Here is a 17,399-nt window from a genome sequence, read left to right on the forward strand (position 1 = left end):
CATTTTTCATTTCCACTGCGGTTTTTAAAAAATTGATACATTTCACCGTAGGTGGACTGGCTGAACTGACAAGTTGAGGAAAGGGGGGTTAATGGTCACATAGGCCACTCTTGCTCAGAATTATGATTATTGTTGTTGTTCTTATGAAATTAGTGTTCATAATGAATTATATATGACTATTTAACAATGTCAAGTGGATAACCATTTTAAGTGTACAAACATTCACGAAAAATATTTTTAAAGTTTCTGTCATGTGGTGCCCCCCCCCCACTGGCTGTGAGTGGTTGGTGCCCCTGGGCATTGTGCCGCAGGCCCATATAGTTAATCCGGCCTTGGTTTATGGATTTTCAGTGGTGGAATCCCTAAATTCCTTGAAATTGTACTTTGAGAAATGTTGTTCTGAAACTGTTGGACTATTTACTCATGCAGTTTTTCACAAATTAGTGAACTTTGCTCCATCCTTGCTTTGTGAACGACTGAGCTTTTCCAATTACCAATTAACCTGTTTGCCAGTAGAATTTTCCAAATAGGTGTTTTTTTGTTTTTTTTTGAGCATTCCACAAATATCCCAGTCTTTTGTTGCCCCTGTCCCAACTATTTTGGAGCGTGTTGCAGGCATCAACTTCAGAATGAGTGTATATTTACAAAAAAACAAAGTTTATCAGTTTGAACATTAAATATATTTATGTATTGTATTCAATTCAATGAAGTTCAAAAAGATTAGCAAATCATTGAATTCTGTTTTTATTTACATTTTACATATCATCATAACATTTTTGGAATCAGAGTTGTATTTCTGCAGATGTTGATCCCATTTTTATCATATCTTTTGATGAAAACAGAATAAGAATAGTCACATATCTTAACCAATGAACAGCATGTAGAATAGCGCACAACACTGACACAGTTTCTTGTGACGTAGTAATTCCTGTTTTCAAGTTGCTTGCCGCAAATCTTTTTTTCTTCTTTGGTGTCAGCATTTAATCTACAATCTTTTTCATCTTTTCTATAAATCATTTTCAACTATCTTTTTCATTTTTGTTTCTACTTTCACTTTCCCTTTTTCTGCATTTTAATTTTTTTTTCGGAGAGCACCAAAGACCGGAAGTTTTTTCCTTCTCATGCAAAAACCACAATCGGAGGCCATCCACATGGAATCTTCCTTAATATCAACAAATCTTTGATTAAGGTACCTAAACCATTTATCATGGCACATATTCAGCTTGTTCAGTGTGTTGAATGCAGGATGTTTAGTCATTCTTCCTCCAGCATTAGTGATAGCTTTATTTGTGATAAATGTAGATTAGTTAGCTCTCTGACGGAGAAGATTGCAGCTTTAGATGTGTGCATCCAGACTCAAGAGAGGGTTAGTGAGAACAAGAGCAGTGTAATTTCTGTAGGGGAAAGTCTGAATGCCCTAGGTGGAGTTAGCAATCCCCCAACTCCGGCATTAGAGCCATCACATCGGGGTGAATGGGTGACTACTCGGCAGCATAATCATAGATCCAAAGCTACCGCTGAGGCTTGCCCACAGGAGCACCATTCCTCTCTGCTTCACATGTCTAACAGGTTTGCTCTCCTCAGTGAAGCACCCGCTGATAAACCTGAAAGCGCTCTGATTATAGTAGACTCTGTCTTACAGCTTGCAAAATTAGCTAGGCCTTTAGGGACACCAGCAGCTTTAGTCAGGTGTATACCAGGAGTCAGGGCGCCAGACATAGCAGGAAATCTTAGGGTCTTAAGCAAACATAGGTTTTCAAAGATGTTTATTCATGTAGGAGCTAATTATATACACCTTCATCAGTTTGAGGTTACTGAGAGTAACTTTATAAATTAGTGAAGGTGATGTCTGATGCTGTACTATGCTCTGGCCCTGTCCCAATGTGGTGTGGAGATGTAGCTTACAGCAGGTTATGGTTGCTGAATTGCTGGTTGTCCAGGTGGTGCTCTGAAAACAATGTGGGCTTTATAGATAATTGGAATAGTTTTGAGGGCAAGGCTGGCCTGTGAGAGCAGGATGGTATCCATTCCACTCAGGAAGGTGCTGCTCTCATTTCTTGCAGCATAGCTCATAATCTTAGAACATGCCTAGTTAACGTGTGACAATCCAGCACCAAGGCCAAAGAGTAGACAAGCAAGCTAAATTGACTGTCTGCTAGCTACACAGAGTCATCACTCAAGTTCCACTATATCGAGACTGTGTCTATTCCCTGAGTGATACAAAAATGTAGAAATACTCAGCAAGTTTGTTCTAGTAATCTAATTAATCTAAAATTCGATTGTACTGACTGGATAGCCACTGCCAGCACGTTTGATCTAAGGATAGGACTATTAAATATTAGATCTTTTGTGTCTAAAGTGCTAATTGTTACTGAACTTATTATTGATAAGGAGTTTAATGTACTGTGTTCAACAGAAGCATAGATTAAATCAAATGAGTGTGTAGCATTAAATGAAGCTAGTCCTCCTGGACACAATTATATACACCAGCCTCATCTAAGTGGCAGAGGAGGAGGCATCATGGTTTTTATAATGATTATCTAGGCGTGACACAGAAACCTGGACATAAATTCTAAAAGTTTGAAGTTGTTCATACCAACAGAACATACAGTGGTACTTTAAAGTTTGTGAACCCTTTAGAATATTCTATATTTCTGTGTAAATATAACCTAAAACATCATCAGAGTTTCACACAAGTCCTAAAAGTAGATAAAGAGAACCCAGTTAAACAAATGAGACAAAAAATATTATACATGGTCATTTATTTATTGAGGAAAATGATCCAGTATACGGTAACATATCTGTGAGTGGCAAAAGTATGTGAACCTCTAGGATTAGCAGTTAATTTGAAGGTGAAATTAGAGTCAGATGTTTTCAATCAATGGGATGACAATCAGGTGTGAGTGGGCACCCTGTTTTATTTAAAGAACAGGGATCTATCAAAGTCTGATCTTCACAACACATGTTTGTGAAAGTGTATCATGGCACAAACAAAGGAGATTTCTGAGGACCTCAGAAAAAGCGTTGTTGATGCTCATCAGTCTGGAAAAGGTTACAAAACCATCTCTAAAGAGTTTGGACTCCACCAATCCACAGTCAGACAGATTGTGTACAAATGGAGGAAATTCAAGACCGTTGTTACCCTCCCCAGGAGTGGTCGACCAACAAAGATCACTCCAAGAGCAAGGTGTGTAATAGTCGGCGAGGTCACAAAGGACCCCAGGGTAACTTCTAAGCAACTGAAGGTCTCTCTCACATTGGCTAATGTTAATGTTCATGAGTCCACCATCAGGAGAACACTGAACAACAATGGTGTGCATGGGAGGGTTGCAAAGAGAAAGCCACTGCTCTCCAAAAAGAACATTGCTGCTTGTCTGCAGTTTGCTAAAGATCATGTGGACAAGCCAGAAGGCTATTGGAAAAATGTTTTGTGGATGGATGAGACCAAAATAGAACATTGTGGTTTAAATAAGAAGCGCTATGTTTGGAGAAAGGAAAACACTGCATTCCAGCATAAGAACTTTATCCCATTTGTGAAACATGGTGGTGGTAGTATCATGGTTTGGGCCTGTTTTGCTGTATCTGGGCCAGGACGGCTTGCCATCATTGATGGAACAATGAATTCTGAATTATACCAGCAAATTCTAAAGGAAAATGTCAGGACATCTGTCCATGAACTGAATCTCAAGAGAAGGTAGGTCATGCAGCAAGACAACAACCCTAAGCACACAAGTCATTCTACCAAAGAATGGTTAAAGAAGAATAAAGTTAATGTTTTGGAATGGCCAAGTCAAAGTCCTGACCTTAATCCAATCGAAATGTTGTGGAAGTACCTGAAGCAAGCAGTTCATGTGAGGAAACCCACCAACATCCTAGAGTTGAAGCTGTTCTGTATGGTGGAATGGGCTAAAATTCCTCCAAACCGGTGTGCAGGACTGATCAACAGTTACCAGAAATGTTTAGTTGCAGTTATTGCTACACAAGGGGGTCACACCAGATACTGAAAGCAAAGGTTCACATACTTTTGCCACTCACAGATATGTAATATTGGATCATTTTCCTCAATAAATAAATGACCAAGTATAATATTTTTGTCTCATTTGTTTAACTGGATTCTCTTTATCTACTTTTAGGACTTGTGTGAAAATCTGATGATGTTTTAGGTCACATTTATGCAGAAATATAGGAAATTCTAAAGGGTCCACAAACTTTCAAGCACCACTGTATATATCCACAAAAAAATGAGTCTACCCAGTCAATTCCATTACTTATTATTTACAGGCCCCGGGGCCATATTCTGAGTTTCTTTCTGAATTTGTGGATTTCATCTCAGACCTGGTTATTTCCTTAGACAAAACTTTAGTTGTTGGAGACTTGAATATTCACTTTGATAACCCAGAAGACCCTCTGAAAACAGTGTTTGTGTCCATTCTAGATTTAGTAGGGGTTAATGAGAACATCATAGGACAATAAGAAGGTTCTGGGTTCGAGCCCAGTGAGCCCAGCAGCTGGCGGGGGCCTTTCTGTGTGGAGCTTGTATGTTCTCCCTGTGTCTGCGTGGGTTTCCTCCAGGCACTCTGGTTTCCCCCACAGTTCAAAGGCATGTGGTTAGGATAATATGGGATGGCCTTGGGCTGAGGTGCCCTTGAGCGAGGCACCTAACTTCCAACTGCTCCCCAGGTGCTGTTAGCATGGCTGTTCATTGCTCACGTGTGTGCATGTGTGTGCTCACTGCCTCAGATGGGTTAAATGCAGAGAGGCATTTCACAAGCGTGTGATGAATAAAGTTGTTGTTCTTCTTCTTCTAATGGTGGCCACACTCTTGATCTAATTCTAACATTTGGGTTAAACATAGAAAATATAGTCACACTTCTTCAGATCATTATCTCGTCTTACTCAAAATATGTTTGAGCAATAATAAATGCATCTCGACATGCTACTGTGTCAAACGTACATTCACATCAACTACTTCACAAAGTTTTATAAATAGTCTCCCTGAGTTATAAACTTTGATTGGATCACTGTCAGACCCCACAGAACTTGATCAGGCAATTGAATGCTTAGAGTCAACTTTAGATATTGTTGCTCCACTCAAAAGAAAAATGATTAGAGAGAAAAAACTAGCACCCTGGCATAATGATTACACTCACACCTTAAAATAGACCACTCAAAGATTAGAACGTAAATGGTGTCAAACAAAATTGGTAGTATTCCAGTTAGCACGGAAGGAGAACCTCTTGAAGTATAGAAAATCTCTTAGTACTGCTGTATCTCTCCACCAGTGGTGGCTGGTAGTCTTTCAAACAGGGGAGGCTGGTCGGTTACAATATTTCCAGATTTTAAAAGAAAAAACATCAATTTTGCCCATACTCTTGCCTATGATCTGGCTGATTGTTGGCAGCGTCACAAACTGTGAAATAACAGATTCTTTTGGCCCATTAGCCTACTGTCCAATATACATGATGGTGGTGTTGGGGGGGGGGGGGGGTATATTTTAACATTTTATATTTTAAAATTGTGGCATGTTGTTTAAAAATTGATCATTATTGAAAGCAGCTCTTTGTCAGGAACCTCAGCAGTAGAGCTGGGTGCCACACATTTCATTCAATGACACTTTCCCTATATTTTACTTATTTTGACTGAGAAATGTTTTATTGACAATTTTGATAACCCTTCACTTTTAATCCAGGTCTGTAGTGTGAAATGTTCTCGGCTGTGTTTTTGTTTAAAAATGTTTTCCAAATTGTAGCTGTGTTTAATTCATATCCAGAGAAATATATATTCCAATATAATATACTCAGCATAAACATTTTAAATAGATTCTATATTGTGTGGTGTCCACAATATCAAAAGTTGGTTTAAAGTCTGAACTAGTTGACGGTCGTAACTCGAAGAGAGTTTGTCAGACATACTGATTGTATGCTAGCACTGTATGTGCAAAAAGAGCAAGTAAATAAACACTAATTTGCTGAGATGTCTCTGAGCTCTCGTTGGTGCAGCCATCTTACAGCGCAACCAGAAGTGACTACCTTCAGACAATTTAAGTAACCCTATAGTTAACAATATAATTATCAAATCAGCAATTAGAACATTTTGCTCCCCTTAGAGAAACTGAACTAACTTCATTAATTTCCACATCAAAATTTTTAACGTGTGTACAAGATCCCTTACTCACACGACTTTTCAAACATAATACTAGAAGCAATTGAACCTCTTCTAAAAATAATCAATTCTTACCTTAGAATCGGCTATGTACCCAAATCCTTTAAACTAGTAGTTATCAAACCCCTGATTAAAAAACCTGACCTCGACTCCTGTCAATTATAGGTAAGCTATCTGTTATCACCCAAATGAGGATGGGTTCCATTTTGACTCTGGTTTCTCTCAAGATTTCTTCCTCATGTCTTCTGAGGGAGTTTTTCCTTGCCACCATCACCACAGGCTTGCTCATCAGGGATAAATAAATTTATTACAGATGAAATTAGCTCATGTTTAAAGTCTAATTTTCTGTAAAGCTGCTTTGCGACAATGTCTGCTGTTAAAAGCGCTATACAGATAAACTTGACTTGGCTTGAGGATACTTGAGGATACTTGTACTTCCAAGTCAAGTCTGTTCACATTGAAATGTACTGCATCATGCATTTATTTGATATTTGAATTTCTGTATATTTGATTTCTAGACTTGGTGTGGTGAAACAAGTAGAAACTATTAAAATTGAGTCAATATTGTATTTTAGTATATGAAAAATGAATTAATTGAATGACCACAAACTACTTGGACCTGGTACATTGTGCATAAATCCTGTAATATAATGTATAACTTTTACTTTGCAAAAAAAAAAAAGTCATCTTTGTTTTTGCTTTTAGAAAGTAATCTTTATTTTTTTGCAGGTCATCCAGTTCCTGGAAGGAGAAAGGGGATGAGGATGGATCAAGGAATGGAGAGGAGAACAGGAATGATGAAACACATTGCAAAATAGAGACCATGAAAAATGAAGAGAGAATGGAACCGAAGACCATAATGTCTGATTTCAGCTCTGCCCAAACACAGCTGCATGCCCACATTGTTGCCTGTGAAACAGAGAATGCACTGTTCTTATTATATTTTTCAATAATACACAACTTGTAGACATTTTACAACCACACATAGCTATAGCTTTCACACAACTAAGGCTATATTATATCATAAAAATAACTGTAGGTATGTATGTTTATGTATAAATATAGACTGAAACAGAGGGAGGAGACAGGTAAAAGAAGAGTAGAAGATCTACACATCATTGCTAAACTGCAAGACAAGCTCAATGAAAGAGAACAGCTCATCAAGAGACTGGTGGTTAGTACAAAAAGACATACATGCAGGTGAATGAGGCTTAAGTGTGTACACTAACTATAGGCATACAGAAATTAGGGTTTCTCTTTGTTCTTTTGCCCACCAGGAAGATCTCCATCAGCTATCCCAACATCTTCCTCTTTGCGATGATGGTACAGTGAAGTCCCACCACCCCAGAACACAATCAGGAAGTCTCACACCTACCATGAAGGTTAGTTTCACACACCACACACACAGAGCCTGGAGAGACTTTGGGTGTGGTAAAGAGTGATGTTTGTGCCTTTCCCCACACCACAACATGTTTTGTCCAGCACTGGTCATTGATATTCATAAGCAATTCAAATAGTTCAGTAGCAAGTTAGTTGATGCACATTAATTGATAAACATTTCATGATTCATTGCTTGATGATTGAAACCACTGCATGCAGAAATTCTGATGTATGTGCCCACTGTTTTCCTGATTATAAAAAAAAGTACTGGGCACATTGTAGTATAAGTGTCAGGATGCAGGCACTTATGGATGTATGTGCAGGGGAGAGCAGGGAACGCAGACTGGCAAACAAATCCAAAAGACTAGACGAACTCAAAAGTTGAGGGACAGGCAGGTGTCGATAGATTGACAGACAGAGTAATAAGGGCTAGACTAAAGAGTAATGACAACAAGACAATAATGAGGGTCGAAAACATAAGGCAGGCAGAATAACAATAATATGTATATGGGCACTGTGTGAGACGACTGCCTCTCCAGTAGCTCTGTAATTTTTAGCTCTTTAAACCTCTTTTTTCCACCTTTTTTTACTTTTCTGCTCTTCTTACGAAGTCATAGTGTGTTTTACTTATATAACATGGATATTTTTAACTTTAACACGCAACCAGGAGCCAGTTTTCTCACTTATTTGACAGTGGAGCTGCTGGCCCTGAAAACAATGGGACGAGCCGGGATACGACACCCCATCCCAGCGGAGCTAAGGAGGAAACCCAGGGGCTGCAAAGCTGGAGCTAAGCTAAAGGCTAGGCTAGCGGACAACCGGCGGTATTGCAAACCATCCATTCCCTCCGTTATCATGGGGAATGTGAACTCGCTGCCGAATAAAGTCAGTGAGCTTTCCGCTCTGAACAACCAGTGGATTTACCGGGAGAGCAGCTTATTTATCTTTACGGAGACATGGCTAACACACCTCATACCGGATGCTAACGTGGACCTGCGGGGATTCACTGCTGTGAGAACCGACAGAAACACTAACACATGCAGGAAAAACAAAGGTGGGGGACTCATCATTTATGTTAACAACCGCTGGTGTAACCCGGGACATATCTCCGTAAAGACAGTTTTATGTTGCCTGGACTTGGAGCTGCTAGCTGTTAGCCTGCGGCCATATTATCTGCTGAGGGAGTTCAGTCACGTGATCACCATCTGTGTTTACATCCCTCCGAGGGCAGATGCAGCCACTGCATGTGAGAGGATTCACTCTGTCACAGCAAGGCTGCAGACACAGCACCCTGAGGCATTTATCATCATTTCTGGGGACTTTAATTATGCTACTTTGGACTCTACTTTGGCTGCTTTTTACCAGGCTGTGGATTGTCCAACAAGGAACAACAGGACAATTGACTTGCTGTATGCTAATGTGAGGGATGCATACAGAGTCACACCCTTCCCCACACTAGGGAAGTTTGACCACAACCTGGTTCGTCTACAGTTGACGTACACCCTGCTGGTTCAAAGGCAGCCTGCAACAACTAGCTCCATCAGGAGGTGGTCCCCTGAAATGGAAGATGCCCTCAGGGACTGCTATGACATCACAGACTGGGATGTGCTGCTTAGCCCACACTGTGAGGACATAGAGGGGCTGACACACTGTCTGACGGATTACCTTAACTTCTGTGCAGATGTGGTCTCCCCCGCTAAGACTGTACGGTGTTACCCTAATAACAAGCCATGGGTAACACAGGAAGTCAAAGCTGTCCTCAACAGGAAGAAGGCCGCCTTCAGGAGCAGGGATAGGGTGGCGATGAAAGCAGCACAGCAGGAGGTAAAATGCTGTGTGAGGGAAGCTAAGGACAGCTACAGGAGGAAGGTGGAGCAGAAGCTGAAGGAGAACAGCATGAGGGAGGTTTGGGAAGGTGTGAAAACCATCACAGGCCACAATACAAAGACCAGAGTCGTTGAGGGGACAGTGGAGAGGGCGAATGAGTTGAATGACTTCTTCAATTGGTTCAACCAGCCCACATCCCCCCACCCTCTCCCTCACTGCAGCCATCTCTCCTTTTTCCCTCAACACACCTCCCCCCAGTCATCACAGCAGCCCCCTCCTCCCCCTCATCCCCCACCTCAACACAGACTTCTCCATGCATTACTGCAGACCAGGTCAGAGGTCAACTGAGGAAGCTTCACCCCAGGAAAGCAGCAGGCCCGGACAAGGTGTGTCCCCGACTACTGAAGACCTGCACTGCTGAACTAGGTGAACCACTCCAACGCATCTTCAACCTCAGCCTGCAGCTGGGGAGAGTGCCCACCCTCTGGAAGACATCATGTATCATTCCAGTTCCCAAAAAGAATCGGCCCGGTGAGCTGAACGACTTCCAACCAGTGGCACTCACTTCACATCTGATAAAGACGTTGGAGCGACTCTTCCTCAGCCTCCTCAGACCCCAAGTACAAAATGCCCAGGACTGTCTGCAGTTTGCGTACCGGGCAGGTGTTGGTGTGGAAGACACCATCCTCTACCTACTACACCAAGCCCACTCGCATCTGGATAAGGGAAATGGCACAGTGAGGATCCTCTTCTTGGACTTCTTGAGTGTCTTCAACACCATCCAGCCCCTATTGCTTCAGGACAAACTGAACAGGATGCGAGTGGACCCCTGCCTGGTCACATGGATCTCCAGCTACCTCACTGACAGGCCGCAGTACGTCAGGCTGAAGGACATCACGTCTGACACTGTGATTAGCAGCACCGGAGCACCCCAGGGCACGGTGCTGGCCCCTCTTCTCTTCACCCTGCACACTGCGGACTTCTGCTACAACTCGGAGCTGTGTCACATTCAGAAGTTTGCCGATGACACAGCCATCGTTGGGTGTATCAGTGACGACAGAGAGGAGGAGTATAGGAGCCTGGTGAGGGACTTTGCTGTGTGGTGCAACAGGAACCATCTGCAGCTCAACACTTCAAAGTCCAAGGAGCTGGTCACTGACTTTGGGAGGTCCAGACCAAGGTCACGACCAGTTCTGATAGAGGAAGTCGAGGTAGAGGCTGTGGATTCCTACAAGTACCTCGGGCTGTGGCTGGACAGCAAGCTGGACTGGACTTGCAACACCAAACACTTATACAAGAAGGGACAGAGCAGGCTATACTTCCTTAGGAGGCTGTGGTCCTTTAACATCTGCAGGAAACTCCTGTGGATGTTCTATCAGTCTGTGGTCGCCAGTGTCCTGTTTTACACCGTGGTGTGCTGGGGGGCAGCACATCCAAGAAGGACACATCCAGGCTGGACAAACTGATCAGGTGGGCTGGCTCTGTGGTCGGCATGAAGCTGGACTCTCTGGTGACGGTAGCAGAGAAGAGGTCTATGGACAAACTATTGAATATCATGGACGATGCAAGTCACCCTCTGCACACCATCATCAGCAACCAGAGGAGCCTGTTCAGTGACAGAATGCTCCTTCCCAAGTGCAGGACAAACAGACTCAAAAACTCCTTTGTCCCTCACGCCATCAGACTGTACAACTCCTCTCTGGGGGGGGAGGAGGGGTAACAGAAGGACAGAGGACAGGAAGGAGCAGTAGCCTAGCCTAACAATAAGCAATACCAGACAATGTGAAATATAAAGTGCAATATCTCTCCTGCTGCCCCCTTCCTCTCTTCCCTACATCTTATTCTTTTTATATTTGTATATGTAAATACTTAATTTATTTTAATTTATCTAGAAGTTTTCCTCTATTTCTTTTCTCTGTTTATCTGTAATGATGCTGCTGGAATCTTAATTTCCCTGAGGGAACCCTCCCAAAGGGATCAATAAAGTTTAATCTAATCTAATCTAATCTAATCTAACAAGGCTTGGTATGGCACGTAAGACACTGAACGATACTTAATAGAAAACAAGATCAGGTTTATTAATGGTCTCGGTCTGTAAATGCAGTGTAGAATGTGTGATCTATAATGTATGCTGTTCACATGGAGGTTATAGTTTTTTTTGTTTACTAATTCTGCCTGCTAGGATTTTTTTGTTTTTGTTTGCAATGTTGATGAATTGATAATACATGGTACACTTCTGAAATGGGTGATACTCTCAGCACTTGTTATTGGTGTATTTATTTTCTATACATTCTCACTTTAGTAATGAAACCACTGCAAAAAAGACTGGGGGAGGGAGAGGAATTGAATAAAACCATACAAGGATTAAAGAGTCCCTTCCACAAGCACAAAAAACATCTTATTGTTGGGCCATCAAGACTGGCAATATGATTCATTTGGGATTTAATCCCCATCACTGGCTTTTTTTTGTTGGGCATAACATTATCATCATGTTAGGTTAAGACATCAGAGACAAAAAAAGAGAATGACACAAAGTGTCCACCTGGAAGATGAGTAATGTCTGGCTCCATTTGGCGAGGTTCATACCTGATGTTACAGTGCAGATATCGCTGCAATGCCTTTGCCACTTTCATTTGTCTCTGTACCTTGCAATTCTCTTAGTGATTAGATGGATATTCTCTCTCTGGATATAGTCTTGTCAGGATGCAGGCACTTACAGATGTATGTGCAGGGGAGAGCGGGGAACGCAGACTGGCAAACAAATCCAAAATGCTAGACAAAATCAAAGTCGAGGGACAGGCAGGGGTTGATCAGTCAGCAAACAGAGTAATAAGGGCTAGACAAAAGAATAATAAGAATGAGACAATAACGAGGGTCGAGAATATGATAAGGCAGGCAGAATAACAAGGCTTGGTATGACAGGTAAGACACTGAATGATGCTTTGCATCGATTGAGTGTGGGAGAGGTGTTTATATAGTGTGGGCTGATTAACCAGGAAATGAGTGACAGGTGTAATTAATAGGCAGGCGATAGAGGGCGCTGTGGTTCTTGGGTGTTGTAGTTCAGATCAGCCATGTTTGTAGTCTGACTGGAAGTGGTGCTCTCTATCGCATTACTGACAGACACACACACACACACACACACACACACACACACACACCCCAAAAGGAGCAACCTCCAGGAGCTACATTCTTCCTAGGACACCCCTCCTTCTGGGTGCAGGCTTGTTGGGGTGTTGGTTGTGAAATTCTTGAGTAAGGAGAGGGTCTAGGATGTCCTTAGCTCCCACCCAGCTTTGTTCCTCTGGTCCATAGCCCTTCCAGTCGATCCTAGACTCTAGCTGACCTCTTCCACATCTAGAGTCTAGGATCCAATTTACCTGGTAGATGGGTTCTCCTTCTGGGCCAGGAGACGGGTGGTTGGGAGTGGGCATGTTCTCAGACAGGGGACCCTGGATGAAGGGTTTGAGGCAGGAGACATGGAAGGTGGGTGACAGACAACTGTGAAGTGAGAGCTCAAGTCTATAGGAAACCTCGTTGATGTGCCGGAGCACCTTGTATGGTCCGATGTAGCGTGCCTGTAATTTTCGGCATGTGTTGGGTTCCCTAAGGTCCCTGGTGGACACCCATACCCGACTGCCAGGAGAGTACTCAGGGTTTTTGTGCCGGTGCTTATTGCCATATTCCTTTTACTTGGCATTAACTGTTGTGATGTGTTGGTGAACTTCCTCCCAAATCAAATGGCTATGGGTGAACCACTCTTCCATGGCCTGTACCTGTGCTGGAGAGTCGTCCCAGGGAAACAGAAGAGGTTGGTAGCCAAGCATACACTGGAAGAGTGTAAGTTGTGTGGCTGAGTGTTTGAGAGAGTTTTGCATGTATTCGGCTCATGGGATGAATTCGGCCCAGTCCCCTTGGTTTCACATGCAGAACATTCTGAGGAAATATCCTATTTCTTGGTTGGCTCTCTCTACCTGGCCATTTGACTGGGGATGATGTCCCGAAGTGAGGCTCACCGAGACCACTAGCCACTCTATGAAGCTGGCCCACAGACGAGAGATGAATTGAGAGCCACGGTCACTGACTATGTCTTTTGGGATGTATCAGAACACGTGCTGGAAAAATAATTCGGCGGTCTGAAATGCTGTGGGTAGGCCGGATAACAGGATGAGTCTCAGCGCCTTGGAGAAGCAGTCAATGATGACCAAAACTGTGGAGTTGCCTTGGGATGGCAGCAGGTCGGTGATGAAGTTGATTGTCAGGTGGGACCATGGTCTCTGAGGCACAGGAAGAGGGCATAGTTTGCCAGCTGGAGGAGTTCGAGGGACCTTGGCTTGAGCGCACTCAGTGCATGAAGAGATGAAATGAATGATCTCAGTCAGCAGGTTCTCCCACCAATACTTGTTTTGCAGCAGTTGGTGGGTGTGATGGCTGCTGGGATGACCAGTGGCAGGAGAAGTGTGTGCCCATGTGATGAGGCTGCTCCTGAGATGATTAGGGACATACATGTGGCCCAGTGGGCAGTTGACTGGAGGATTCTGTGGTTGTGAGTCCCTTGTCTCCTTGTCGAGGTCCCAGGTGATTGCCTGCATGAAGCATTCAGGTGTCAGGATGGGATGAGGTTCCTCGTCGTGAAGAGACGGGCTGAAGCTGCATGACAAGGCATCAGCCTTGGTGTTTTTGGTGCCAGGACAATAAGATATCATAATGTTGAAATGGGTGAAGAACAGTGCCCATCGGGCTTGGCGTGGGTTCAGTCTCTTTGCTTTCTTGAGATACTCAAGGTTTTTATGATCAGTAAAAATGACAAAGGGGTGTGTGGCTCCCTCCAACCAGTGCCGCCATTCCTCTAAGGCGAGCTCTATGACCAGTAGCTCTCGGTTCCCAATGTCATAGTTTCTCTCTCCTGGAGTGAGCTTTTTGGAGGAGAACACTACCAGGTGAAGCTTGGGCCTTTTGCTGAAGCACTGGGAGAGAACCCCTCCTACACCAATCTCGGAGGCGTCCACTTCGACCGTGAAAGGTTGGGTTGGGTCCGGATGCTGAAGGATAGGGGCTGTGGTGGAAGGTCTGTCGAAGACCTCTTCGGCTGTGGGGTTCCAGTGGAGGCATTTGGGTCCTTTCTTCAGGAGGGAGGTCGGGGCGCCATGAGAGTGTTGAACCCTCTAATGAAATGACGATAAAAGTTTGTGAAGCCTTGGAAACATTGGAGCTCCTTCACCAAGGTGGGTACGGGCCAGGATGTGACTGCACTGCAGAGCTGTTCCAAATCAGAAGGCACCAGTGGAAGTGGATACGGGTATTTCACTGATATCTGATTGAGTCCTTGAAAATGTATACATGGACGAAGTCTGCCCCCTTTCTTCTTCACAAAAAAGAATCCTGCTGATGCTGGTGAAGTGGACAGGCATATGTACCCCTGCTTGAGGGCGTTCTGTATGTACTCTTCCATAGCATCTTGTTCATTCTGGGACAGAGGGTAAATGTGGCTGTGTGGGGGAGAAGTACCAGGCAGGAGGTCGATGGCACAATCGTATGGATGATGTGGTGGTAGGCCGCATGCTTTGCCCTTGCTGAAGACCTCCCCTAGGTGCAGGTAGCATGTGGGGATCCCTTCCAGGGAGTCAGGGTGAGGACTCTACAGAGGTGGAGGAAAGATTTAACTGAGGATGTTGGAGGCAGTTCTGGAAACATGTCGGATACAACTGGAGAATCTCCTTGTTCTGCCAGGAGATGAGTGGGTCATGAAGCTGTAGCCACAGATAGCCCAGGATGAGATCATGATGCTTGGTAGCTGTGACCAAGTCAAGTCAAGTTACTTTATTTGTACCCGAAGGTAAACTTGTTTTGCAGTGAAGTGAGTCAGCTTTCTCTTCCACATACACCAAACAACACTTAAAATATCTCATCTCATTATCTCTAGCCGCTTTATCCTTCTACAGGGTCGCAGGCAAGCTGGAGCCTATCCCAGCTGACTACGGGCGAAAGGCGGGGTACACCCTGGACAAGTCGCCAGGTCATCACAGGGCTGACACATAGACACAGACAACCATTCACACTCACATTCACACCTACGGTCAATTTAGAGTCACCAGTTAACCTAACCTGCATGTCTTTGGACTGTGGGGGAAACCGGAGCACCCGGAGGAAACCCACGCGGACACGGGGAGAACATGCAAACTCCACACAGAAAGGCCCTCGCCGGCCCCGGGGCTCGAACCCAGGACCTTCTTGCTGTGAGGCGACAGCGCTAACCACTACACCACCGTGCCGCCACACTTAAAACATCTAACATAAAATACATAAAACACAGCGTGATGAACATATAACATTTTTAAAAAATGATAAAAACATGTCACAAAAAACACAACATTAAAACATAAAGACATAAAAACATAAACACATAAAACCCCACATGAAGCTAAGACTTATTAAAAAGGCTTATGGCAGCAGGAACAAAATTGTTTTTATAACGCTTGGTTTTACATTGTGGTACTTCATATCTACGTCCTGATGGGAGAGGCTGGAACTCAGAATGCAGTGGGTGAGAAGTGTCCTTTAAAATTGATCCAGATATCCTCTGTACCTGTCTGGAGTACAGTGATTCTGGATTTAACTGCATCTCTCCCATCAACTTACTGGACCGCTTCACTATTTGGTTCAGGCACTTAGACAACAGATTACCAAATCAAGATGCCAAGCAAAAAGATAAAACCGATTCAATCAAAGCACGATAAAACAGGGTCAGCAGTGTTTTGTCAGTGTGAAACGATGACAGTTTCCTAAGGCAAAACAGACACTGGTTCCCCTTTTTATATACAGCTTCACAGTTTGCCTCAAAAGTCAGTTTACTATAAATGACTGTACTAAGACACTTATATGTTTCAACACTTTCTACTGTCTGACCCTTTATAAAAGTGAGTTCCTGTGCCTGGGGGAGTTTCCTAAAATCAATTAACATGTCTTTAGTTTTTAATATGTTCATCTGCAGAAAGGATTCGTCACACCGCTGAACAAAGTCCTGAATGACTGGACCGTGGCAGGTTTCATTGTCCTTCAGCAGACTGACAATGACGGAGTCATCTGCATACTTTAAAATGAATCTGCCCTCCCTGCTGCTATGACACATGTTTGTGTAAAGGATGAACAGGAGAGGTGACAGAACGCATCCTTGTGGGGAGCCAGTGGTGGAACAGACCTGATCAGACAGAGTACCGTTCACTCTCACTCTCTGTGTTCTGTTTGTTAAGAAATCTAAAATCCAGCCCACAAGATTAAAACTTAGATTAAATTGTTCTAAAAGCCTCTCTGTTAAAATGTGGGGTTGAATGGTATTAAAAGCAGATGAAAAATCAATGAATAAAAGCCTTGCATGTGTTCCCTTTCCCTCAAGATGTTTAAGAAGCAGGTTCATTAAAGTGACTGTGGCATCCTCAACTCCTTGAAGGGGTCTATAAGCAAACTGCAGAGGATCCAGGTCATTCTCTGTCTTCTTTATGATTTCAGACCTCACCAACTTTTCAAAGGTTTTCATCACAATGGATGTCAATGCAATGGGTCTAAAATCACTCAGGGTTTTTGGACATTTTATCTTGGGAACAGGGACAACTACAGCCTCCTCCCAACATTTTGGGACATGCTGAGTCTTTAAGGATTTATTAAAAATATAATAAAATATTGGGCACAGTTGTTTGGCACACAATTTGAGCAGTCGACCACAGATGTTATCAGGTCCCTGGCTCTTATTTGTCTTTATGGAAGAGAAAACCTTCACAATATCTGTGTGTTCAATCTTAAAATGATGGTTGTCTTCAAGTTTATGACTCACTCCCTGCATTTCTTTACTAAAATCAAAAACATCAAATCAAGAATAAAACAATTAAGAGCATTTATCAGCATAGATCAGAGTCTGAGTCAAAACCCTCTAAAGTGACAGTGCTTCTATTTTTTGGGTTACTTATACCTGCTATGGCTTTCATACTTGACCAGGCAAAGCCAAGATTATTTGCAGCCATTTTGTCTTCCACTTT

At 43.2% G+C, this 17,399-nt stretch overlaps 1 protein-coding gene across 3 annotated transcripts in view; it reads left to right on the forward strand.

Annotated features, from left to right (window-relative positions):
- The window catches only part of fam184b (family with sequence similarity 184 member B), a 295,639-nt gene that overhangs the window by 266,698 nt on the left and 11,542 nt on the right, over positions 1 to 17,399 (forward strand). The window contains exons 14-16 of one of the 3 annotated variants that reach the window (XM_060916853.1): positions 6,892 to 7,085; positions 7,230 to 7,336; positions 7,440 to 7,544. In XM_060916853.1, coding sequence (XP_060772836.1) covers positions 6,892 to 7,085; positions 7,230 to 7,336; positions 7,440 to 7,544 — 406 coding nt within the window. Of the gene's footprint in view, positions 1 to 6,891; positions 7,337 to 7,439; positions 7,545 to 17,399 lie in introns of those variants that run through there. The other 2 variants (XM_060916852.1, XM_060916851.1) reach the window with 2 other exon arrangements.

Source organism: Neoarius graeffei, chromosome 3 (genome assembly GCF_027579695.1).
Source record: "Neoarius graeffei isolate fNeoGra1 chromosome 3, fNeoGra1.pri, whole genome shotgun sequence".
In the NCBI taxonomy this organism is placed as follows: domain Eukaryota; kingdom Metazoa; phylum Chordata; class Actinopteri; order Siluriformes; family Ariidae; genus Neoarius; species Neoarius graeffei.